This window comes from Mobula birostris, chromosome 1, assembly GCF_030028105.1.
Source record: "Mobula birostris isolate sMobBir1 chromosome 1, sMobBir1.hap1, whole genome shotgun sequence".
In the NCBI taxonomy this organism is placed as follows: Eukaryota; Metazoa; Chordata; class Chondrichthyes; order Myliobatiformes; family Myliobatidae; genus Mobula; species Mobula birostris.
The window spans coordinates 70,208,677-70,219,943 of NC_092370.1; the positions used below are offsets into that span (position 1 = coordinate 70,208,677).

The 11,267-nt window shown below is 37.8% G+C and overlaps 1 protein-coding gene across 2 annotated transcripts in view; it reads left to right on the forward strand.

The window, feature by feature from the left end:
- Positions 1-10,616, forward strand: part of lrrc69 (leucine rich repeat containing 69) — a 46,837-nt gene extending 36,221 nt beyond the window's left edge. For both annotated transcript variants that reach the window (XM_072256850.1, XM_072256859.1), the window contains 3 exons: positions 811-912; positions 7,107-7,280; positions 8,728-10,616. In XM_072256850.1, coding sequence (XP_072112951.1) covers positions 811-912; positions 7,107-7,280; positions 8,728-8,838 — 387 coding nt within the window. In that variant the 3' untranslated portion in view covers positions 8,839-10,616. The remainder of the gene's footprint in view (positions 1-810; positions 913-7,106; positions 7,281-8,727) is intronic.
- The last annotated feature ends 651 nt before the right edge of the window (positions 10,617-11,267 follow it).

The following is an 11,267-nucleotide window of genomic DNA, read 5'->3' on the forward strand; positions in this document are numbered from 1 at the left end:
TTAAGTGCTTATCCTCAAAACTTTCTGTTCACTGATGACTCAGGATGTTAATAATGAAAAGGCTGGTGCTGCTGTTGCCACTGAATGTCAAGGAGAAATTGTCAGGTGATGAAACACTTGTATGATGTAAATATAATTTAACACATCAGCTCATATTGGAATTTTTCCCAATTCATCATGCAGCTGACATAGGCTACCACATTCTCTGGCACATGATGATCTTGAATTGATTCAATTGAATTGAAGGGCAATTCACTGCACTTTTTCAACACATTAGAATGGGTCTCTCTGTTTCACCTCCAGTCTTGATTTTACTTGTTGCTCTTCCTTTCTTCATCTTCTTTCCTTTCTTCTATTTCCTCTTCCTGCTTTTCCTCCACCTCACTTCATCATCTGCCTTGATCATCATCTTTCTCCTCTTCCTCTTCTTCCTCTTCCTGCTCCTCCTCTACCTGCTTCAGGCAATGGCTGCATTTTGGCAAGACTTGTAGAATACAATAGTGTTTCAGTCTATCTCCACTTGAACCCATATAGAGCCTTGGATTTGTCTTTGGTATTCCAATTTCCTTTTCAATTCCAATTCAGTGTACAAATATGAATCTTATTACAAAAATCCTCCAATTCAGGGGTAGATCTCCCGGTTTTAAAAAAAATAATAAACAGTTCAGATACTGGTGGGGGAGGGGGAAGAAATATAAATAATTTGTGAGATATTTTGAATGACTCAAATGTTTCATTTGCTGCTTATTCGATTCTCTTTTATATTAATTACAGTAAACTATTTTTATTTTGTTCTTTTTAATTATGAAGCTTATGGAGCTGAAATTGGAAGAATTCTACTTTGAGCAGAATCCATTGTTGGAAAAAAATCTTGTTTCATCAATACAACAAAATGAAGTTTTAACTCTCCAGGTAATTATTTCTATGTTATTCGGATGTGCTGGGTTACTTTTCAGCTTTATTCAACACAATCTCACTGAAATGGCATTTAACCTACACTACCAGATTACTGCCAGGTAGTGAACACTCAGCGCTCCCCAACAGGTCCTCACAGATGCAATGGCATTAGTCAACTATTTGGAATTTAGCTTTGTACTTCATAAAATTAAAATAATATATTCTACTTTTTGCAGATTAACTTTTATTATCTCTCCTTTATTTGTACCTAGTAAGAGTTAGAGTACAGCTAAATCTATACTATATTTATAGAGTAACCAACCACATCCCTCAACTTTCTCAAATCATTTCATCTTTCAATGAAGACTGAAAAATAGATAGCCAGCTACACATGCCACTTTGCACAGAAACCTTTACAATGATGAAAAATTGATCAATGTTTAGTCGTATTCGTTGACTGGATAATGATAAGCTGTTGTTCAGAGGCCATTTCTCAAAACTTTAATAATGTCTTCTTGAATCTGAAGGCTGGCACAATGCAATTCTGTTGTAGTACTGTATTAGAGTTTCAGCATAGAATCAGAAATACTTGTTGTATTAATGCATCTGATACAATTTTTCACCCACACAAGAAATTTTCTATCAAAATAAATAAATTATTACACAGCTGTGCGAGTGAAATAAGGTGATTGTCTCCATAAGGTTAGGAAAATGCAAAATCTAAAAATAAGAATAAAAATAAATTATTGGAAGAACACAGCAAATTTGAAAATTAAAAACAAGCATATTATCTTTTGTGATGAATAGTTCAAAACCGAAAACATCATAACAAGTCTTTTCTCTTTGCTATTGCTGACTGATTTATTTGTTTTTGGTATATTCGGTAATAAAAAGTGAAGATTAACTGTTGAATTTAATCATAGTTTTTAAGTAGGTATTTTCTTTCTGTTATGTGTAAAATATTATCTAAAATAATCAATAAAAATTATAGAGATTTTAATGCAAAAAATAAAATGACAAAATCAGGTTACAACTGTTGAGATGGGTATTTTGTGTTGTTAATATGATTTGCAATTAATTTAAACAATCACTGAGTCCAGATGTCATTTTCTATTCTATAAAGCTATGTTTATTTCTTTAAGTTCTCTAGTCAATAATTCCTGTGTCTGGTTTCTGTGTCTTCATTTGTGAAGACAAACACAAAATACTTGTTTAACCTCTGCACCATTTCTTCTATCCCCCGTATATTTTTTCTTCTGTTTGTAAGAAACCTGTGTTAATCTTAGCCCATCTGTTCCTTTCCAAATGTCTATAGGTGTTTTTACGATCTACTTTGTGGTTCTTGCTAGATTACTCCCCTATCTGCTTTCCATGTCAACACCTTGATCCTTCTTTGATGAATTGTGAAATTTTCCTAATCCTAAGGCAGATTTCTTACATTTTCTCTTTTTACTTCAGACTTCCCGAGGTTTTTTAGTCATTAAATTTTTGTTTAATTGGAAATTTAAATGCAATTTAAAAAACTTTTAACCTTTGGAAATGATTTAAAAGGCTTATTTTGCTTGAAAAGATCACATAGAATGCCGTACTGTTGTCAGACTCCTGTGGGCTGTTGACAATGTTTCATATGAGAGACTGGTTAGACTCCATGGAGACCAGGCAAAATTGACAGATTGGATCCAAAATTGATTTAGTAGGATGTAGAGAATGATGATATAACCAGTGTTGTACCACAGAGATAAGTGCCCGGATTCTTATTGTTCATTATATATATTAACAATTTTAATGATTAGTGAGATCATAGGAGACAAAGAAATTGGTGGTGGTGTTGACATTGAGGAGGGTAGTGTTAGGCCTCTAATATCCTTGGTCCATAATTTCCTATAATTGGTAAAATGGGTACAGCAGTGGCAAATTTAATTTAATCCTGATAAGTTATGCATTTTGGTAGGTCTAATAAGGCTAGAATATACACTGTATATGAGGAACAAGAAGATATTAAGGTTTAGGGGGACCTCGACACATGTCAGAAGATTTCTGAAGTTGGTAGCATATGTTAATAAAATGGTGAGGAAGAGACACAGGATACACATGGAACACACATCAAAGTTGCTGGTGAACGCAGCAGGCCAGGCAGCATCTCTAGGAAGCGGTACAGTCGACGTTTCAGGCCGAGACCATTCGTCAGGACTAACTGAAGGAAGAATTTGAAAGTGGGAGGGGGAGGGGGAGGGGGAGATCCAAAATGATAGGAGAAGACAGGAGGGGGAGGGATGAAGCCAAGAGCTGGACAGGTGATTGGCAGAGGGGATATGAGAGGATCATGGGACAGGAGGTCCGGGGAGAAAGACGGGGGGGGGTGGGGGGGAACCCAGAGGATGGGCAAGGGGTATAGTCAGAGGGACAGAGGGAGAAAAAGGAGAGTGAGAGAAAGAATGTGTGTATAAAAATAAATAACGGATGGGGTACGAGGGGGAGGTGGGGCATCAGCGTAAGTTAGAGAAGTCGATGTTCACGCCATCAGGTTGGAGGCTACCCAGACGGAATATAAGGTGTTGTTCCTCCAGCCTGAGTGTGGCTTCATCTTTACAGTAGAGGAGGCTGTGGATAGACATGTCAGAATGGGATGTGGAATTAAAATGTGTGGCCACTGGGAGATCCTGCTTTCTCTGGTGGACAGAGCGTAGGTGTTCAGCAAAGCGGTCTCCCAGTCTGCGTTGGGTCTCGCCAATATATAGAAGTCCACATCGGGAGCACCGGATGCAGTATATCACCCCAGCCGACTCACAGGTGAAGTGTCGCCTCACCTGGAAGGACTGTCTGGGGCCCTGAATAGTGGTAAGGGAGGAAGTGTAGGGGCATGTGTAGCACTCGTTCCGCTTACAAGGATAAGTGCCAGGAGGGAGATCAGTGGGGAGGGATGGGGGGAATGAATGGACAAGGGAGTCGCGTAGGGAATGATCCCTGCGGAAAGCGGGGGGCGGGGGAGAGAAAGATGTGCTTAGTGGTGGAATCCAGTTGGAGGTGGCGGAAGTTATGGAGAATAATATGTTGGACCTGGAGGCTGGTGGGGTGGTAGGTGAGGACCAGGGGAACTCTATTCCTAGTGGGGTGGTGGGAGGATGGAGTGAGAGCAGATGTGTGTGAAATGGGGGGGATGCGTTTGAGAGCAGAGTTGAAAGTGGAGGAAGAGAAGCCCCTTTCTTTAAAAAAAGGAGGACATCTCTCGTCCTGGAATGAAAAGCCTCATCCTGAGAGCAGATGCGGCGGAGACGGAGGAATTGCGAGAAGGGGATGGAATTGTGAGAAGGGCAGGGTACACATGGGCATAGAATGTATGAAGAAAGAGTTATTGTACAATTTTATTAAGTATTAGTTCTGCTACAGCTGGAATGCTGTGTACAGTTCTGTTTGCCACACTCTAAAAAAGACACAATTCTACTGGAGAGAATGCAGAGAAGATTTATCAGGATATTGCCTGTGACAGAGCATTTCAATTATAATGGGACAGGCTAGATTTCTTGGAGCAAAGAAGGCTGAGAGAGACCTGACTGAAGTATGTAAAATTATGAAATGCTAGTTAGGGTAGATAGAATGAAGCATTTCCCCGTGGCAGAAGTACATAAAAGCAGAGGGCTTAGGTTTGAAGTAAGGTGAAGTGGTTGGAATCTGTAATGCATTGCCTGAGGAGTGGTTGAGGCAGGGTTCTTACAATATTTAAGAAGTATCATGGTGAGCAACTGAATCACCAAGCAACAGAATACTACAGGCTCAAAAACAGGATTAGTATGTTTGGGTCGGTATGAACATGGCAGGAGATAGGACTTGCTTCTGTGTTCTGTAAATCTATGACTGAGTTACTGTGTGTTGGAAGGTGTGCTGAATGATACCTTGGCCATGCAAGTTGGGCTAGTCAGGAATGTATCTGAGGCATTATTATAAACCTGTAATTCAAAACAGAAAAATGAAAACTAGCACCTAAGAGAAAGAGACAGCAGAGATAATTCAAATAAGTTTATGCCTTCAATTGTTGAAAAATCTTGTTTTTATTGCATATGTTCTTGAGATCTCACCCCCTGGTGATTGGTTTAAATTACATCCAGGCAAAAATTCTCCACAAGAGGCACATCTTTAAAAGAAAATAAAAAAACAGATTTTCTAAATGTCCTACAAAATACTACGAGTGTGCAGGGGAAATAGTTCATTATTTTCATTTTTTCCTGCCCTTTCTCTTCAACAAATGTTCATATTTTGGTTGGTATTGCATAATGACAGTGTACTCAATAGCAACAAACTTCATAAGGAATGAAACCTATAAACCTCTCACTGATTTATTTATTTAGTGAGATACAGCACCGAATAGGCTCTCTGGCTCTTTGAGCTGACCCACCAAGCAACCCCTGATTTACCCCTAGCCTACTCATGGGATAGGTTACTAGCTGTGGGTGGAAACCGGAGCACCCTGAGAAAACCAACGTATCCCACAGGGAGGGTGTACGGACTCCTTACGGATGACGTGGGAACTGAACTCTGATACCATGAGATGTCATAGCATTGCGCTAATACCAGTTGTGGGTAGTGGGCCATAACAGCATAGGCTGGATGACGTGCTGAATGAATTTTTTATAGGTACTGTATGTACTGTATACAAACCTCTTGTTTCTAAATAGTGTCGATTATTTCATTTCAAAACTTAATTGAAATTGATTACACTTGATTATATCAAATCAGAGGGTATAGTCAATTAACATAGAACAGGACAACACTGAACAGGCCATTCAGCCCCCAGTGTTGTGCTGATTTATACTAAGTGTCCTCTTCCAGTTTCAGATCCATATCCCTGCTTTCATGTTCATGTGTCCTATCTAAAATAATCTTAAACTCCACCATACTGCTTTCTGATCCACTACCATTCCAGGTGCTAACCATTCTCTGCATAAAAAGAACTTGCCCCTCATGTTGCCTTCAAACTTACCCACTTTAACCATAAAAGCATGTCTTCTAGTGTTTCACATATCATAAGACCATAAGACATGTTTCGAGCCAAAACCCTTCCTGCCAAAAATACGTCGACTGTACTTTTCTCCACAGATGCTCCCTAGCCTAGTGAATTCCTCCAGCATTTTGTGTGTGTTGCTGTCATTCCATCATGGCTGATTTATTGTCCCTCTCAATCCTATTCTCCTGCCTTCTCCCCAAAACTTTTGACAGCCTTACTAATCAAGAACTTATCAACATCTGTTTGAAATATACCCAATGACTTGCCTTCCACAGCTGGCTGTGGCAATGAATGCCACAGATTCATCACCCTCAGGCTGGAAAAATTCCTCTTCTCTGTTCTAATGGGGTGTCCTTGTTTCTGAAGCTATGCCCTCTGGTCCTAGACTCCCCCAATCTAGGAAACATACAACCTGATGGCACGAACATCGATTTCCGGTAATGCGCTCCCCCTACCCCTTCATTATCCATCCTCTTCTCCCTCTCTCACCTTATCTCCTTACCTGCCCATCGCCTCCCTCTGGTGCTGCAAATGATAGCAGACATCTCATGATTCTGAAATTATTATTTTTAAAGCAATGTAGGGAATATTGAGGTTAGCACTTATCAACCCTCATGAATTATTCTGGATTTGCCAGAAATTCATTACAGTGTCATGGTTTTATGTGTTTTAAAATTTTTTCTTCAAGTAGTTTTGTTCATTCCTTATCTAGATATGTGAGGTTAAGAAAAAAAAAATCATCTTTTTGACTGTCAGGATGCTTGAAAGATGAGGAAATAGACTTGGCATACTTACTGGGCCATTTTGTATCAGGAAAGACTTGCATGAAAAGATCAGTACATGCAAATACTGCAGCCAAGGTTGGTGGATTGCAGCTGGCATAACATTCAGGCAACTTCCATTCTGTCTTGGAGATTGTGATTATGTTGCCCTGCTTTAGGTAATTGAAACTCAGTACACGACTCTTCAATGTTTTATATCTGGAATTGGTTTTATCCCTTTCCTTTCTCACAGCAGCCACCTATCTATGGTTCTCACTTAGAAATATCAGCTTACAACATGTTGTAGCCTATCAGAAATAATTTCACATGATTGTCATCATAGATTGACGTATTTCTTCTACAGTATGAGGGGGATTCAAATATTCACTAGTCTCTTGTGTTATTCCATCATTGCTCTCCTAATTGCATATTCTTTATCTTTACTGAAGGAGATTACAGCAAGATATATCTTGGATGAGCTGACAAGTAATTCATTCAATTCAGATTTTGAATATTACCCAGAATTGAGAAAGATATTGAAAAATGCGAGCCGATGTGCTGTGTGTCAAAGAAGTTTTCTGAACACATGGCTTGAATGTGTGAAATTTGTTGATCTAACGCAGGTAAAGTGTTTGTTGTTAAATATTATTTCCTAACAGAAATGGATATAGCTTGAGAGTTGGCTACAGGGCAATCATATTACCTGTTGAATGTAACAGGTGGTGAAAGTGTAGCACTTCTGATTTGTTTAGAATGAAGCTCTTCCAATGCAAGCAATAGGCTTATTGCATGTACATTTGAGGTATCAATGCATATTTCATATCTTTAAAACGTTTCCAGCAACTTAGCTGCAGTCTGTAAATGTCTGCCTTTGTCAGTGTTCTCAAGTGCACCTCCAGACTTTAAGTACACTGCTGGTGGTGGCTAACGAAAATGATTGATAATTTTCATTGTAGATTTAGAAAAAGCAGGATTGCTATTTTTGGCTCTGTAATACATTGTGACTTTGGCAATCACCTTCCAATTGTCCCCTGAATCCTGGACAATACCTATCAACATACCCCTTAGTTAATTTTTGCTCTTTCTGGACAAGCAGCTTTTCTGTGTCCTGATTGATAGAGTGTACAGTGGAATTGCCTTCTCTACCCTAAACCTGGACCCCATATCAAAAGTGGCGATGGTGCATAAAAGATATAGAATTCCTGGCTCATTTTGCAATTGAATATATACACGGTAGCAAATTGAAGTTAGGGATTAACTTTGAGTGCTGATTTAAAAACATGAAAAGGGATACTGAAGTTCTCATGTTACAGGGTTCATAAGCAGATTTTACAATGCTTGTAAATGGAGTGTAGACCTGCTCAAGATTCCTAACTTCTATTGAGATTACGTTGTGAAATAAGCACTCAATAATGGAAGCATATTGCCTCAGTTGTCTCCTGCTGAGATCATAATAGCAATCCCTTACCTCTCATCGTTTTGTGATCAGCACTAAAGATTATCAACATTCTGAAACTTAGGGCAAAATAGGCATGCAGCAAAATTTTCCAGTTGAATGACTGTTAGTTTTCAAATTTGCTTTTTAAAGTTTTAAGTTTATTAAAATATCAGAATTGTCTAAAAGGTGGAAAAGCGAAAGAAAAATAAATAATCAAAATGGAGCATTTATCATGATTTTATCTTACTCAACAATAGAATCTTTGATGCTATTTTGGTGCAACATTCATTTTACTTTAAATTATGACTTTTGATACAAAAATTTGTCTTGACGAGCATTTATGTTGGTGTAAATTAAAATATATTTACATGCAAACATGCCACGAATCTGATCTGAGTGGCGAATCATTCAACAATTCTCATTTCAAAGATAAAATAATAAAATCAAGAATTATTCACCTGTAAGTTATTCTTTAGATTTATTACAAATATCTTTGTGAGATGGAAAAAATGATTAATATTGTTTTACAATTTGTATTTTATATGGGTGTTTAGGGACATTAGGATTATCTATTTGTTTTTTATATTGTACCTGAGTTGTTTATTTATATATACTTTTTTTTTCTCTTTCAGAAAATTAGAATGACCAGACCTGCTCATGTTGTCCCTGTTCGGGCCTTACTTTGTTCATATAAATGTTTCAATAAATCGGACCATCAATACTATGGAATAGCAATGCCATAACCATATGGGATAATGACTATTAATAAATTGAAAACAGTCTAGAAGTTGTGAACTGTTAATGATGTACAATTAAGATGATGCTCTAAAATTAAACAAGGAAAGCTCACAATGTCCAGATTATTCTCAGATGCTCTGTAGATCCCAAACATCAATATGCGATCATGGCTGTTTCACACTTTTTTTCTGTTTTAATATTACTTGTTAAATCAGTCATTTTTTTTTTTTTAGAAAAGTTTGTGTTTTTGTGACCTTTAGACTCTTCATATTGTTGGTGAAAACAAGTTGAAATATTTTTTTTAAAAATCCTATTGTGTTGCTTTATACATTTGAAATGGATAAAGGGCATAGTTCATCCTTGTGCTGCAACAATATTATTGCCTTTTTGCTCCTGGAAGCTGAAACCTCAGTTGGACTTCCTTCCAAAAAATTAACAAAATGGATGTTCAGTTGGCTTTTGTTATACTAAAAACATTCCAAATCCTTGTCATGTTTGACAGCCAGCATATCCTGGAGACATGGCTTAAATCTCTTCTTGGCTGGTACAATGACTCTAGTAAATATGTTTGCATCTAAATCATGGAGCAGTGATGAGCATTTGAAATTCATTACTGTTATAAAAGATATTAACCTGATTTTTTAATTCACTAGTTTCATAACTAATATCTCTCAAATTACTAAATCTAACTGATAGAAATTTAGATTTCCAGTCTGCAGTTCGTTTGTTATATGCAGTGTTGTGTGATGTAGGTGATCATGGTTTTTCCATGACCAGGATTACCCTTAGCAAATTTTTCTATAAAAGTGGTTTGCCATTGACTTATGGGTGATGACTTTACAAGATGGGTGATCCCAGCCATTATCAATACGTTTCAGAGATTACTTGGCATCAGTGGTCGCATAACCAGGACAGTCCTGCTGAAGGGTTTCAGCCCAAAACATTGACTGTACTCTTTTCCTAGATGCTACCTGGCCTTCTGAGTTCCTCCACCATTTTGTGTGTGTTGCTTGGATTTCCAGCATCTGCAGATTTTCTCTTGCTTGTGATATTCACCAGCTGCAGCTACAATCATCCACCATCTGCTCCCATGGCTTCATGTGACCCTGACAGGGACTAAGCAAGTGCAACACCTTACCCAAGGATGACCTACAGGCTAGTGGAGGGAAGGAGCACCGTACAGCTCCTTTGGTAGAGACTGTCGGAAACCACTGGTTTTTAATAAGATTTGTACTTTTTAACTAGTATTTTTCACACTCACTGGCAGAAAACGGTACAGCAGTTAAACTAACAGTTTATCACCTTTCTCATTTTTCATTGGCTATGTATTAGCACATTACCAACATGATGTAATTGTTCTAATGATGTAGCCTATTGATTCATCATTACCTAAGGAATGTCTTGTCTATAAAAGTGATAAGAATTTTCTGAAGCATTTTTCTACAGAAGTGGTTTTTATTCCTTTGTTTCACTCTTTAACATTATTTCCAATCTTTTCTTAGTTCTACTTAGTTTGCATAGTATTTGTGTGCTTGTTTGTACTCTAAAATAAACTGTTTGCCATTCTTGACTCCTGGAAGAACCCTAAGAATCAGAAATTAAACAGAGATCCAAGCCTAGAGTAGTAAAATTTTATTCAGCAATGAGCTCTTTTGGTATGGGATGCAACACATATTTGATTTGAAATTAGAACTTTTGATCTAAATATTTGGCTTGACTATAACATTTATGTTGGCTTAAATAAAAATATATTTGCATGTGAAGCTGCTTCAGCTGGTATGTTGTCACAGGCCAGTAAGGTCTTTAATTTTGGTAACAAGTTTTTTTGTGGTATTTTTTAGAGTTTTTTTTACTAAAATTACTAGTCAGGAGTAACAACAATGATCTAACAGGACTTAGGCTCTAATACCTAACATGTACTGATGCCAATTTGCTATCCACCAGGTTGTCATTGTCTTCTTTAGAGAGAAAAACCTACCTATACTGACCATATTTAAATTGAGATGAGGCTTCATAATGTTTTTAATTCAATGATTTAGTATTATTCAGCTGAGGCCTGGGTAGCATAGTCGGTAGAAGATCAGATTTATAATCTGAGGGCTCAGGACTGAAATTCCTGTTCAAGGCACTGCCTTTGTGTGTTGCAGGGATCGGTGCTAGATCCCGTGTTTTTTTCCATCTATTTTAATGATTTAGATGATAATGTTGTAAACTGGATCAGCAAATTTATAGATGACACCAAGACTGGGGGTGAAGTGGACAGTGATGAAGGCTATCAAAACTTGCAGTGAGATCTAGATCAGATGGAAAAATGGCAGATGGAATTTAATGCAGACAATTGTGAGATGTGCACTTTGGGAGGACAAACCAGAGTAGGACTTACACATTGAATGGTAGAGCACTCAAGAGTGCGGTAGAACAAAGGGATCTGAGA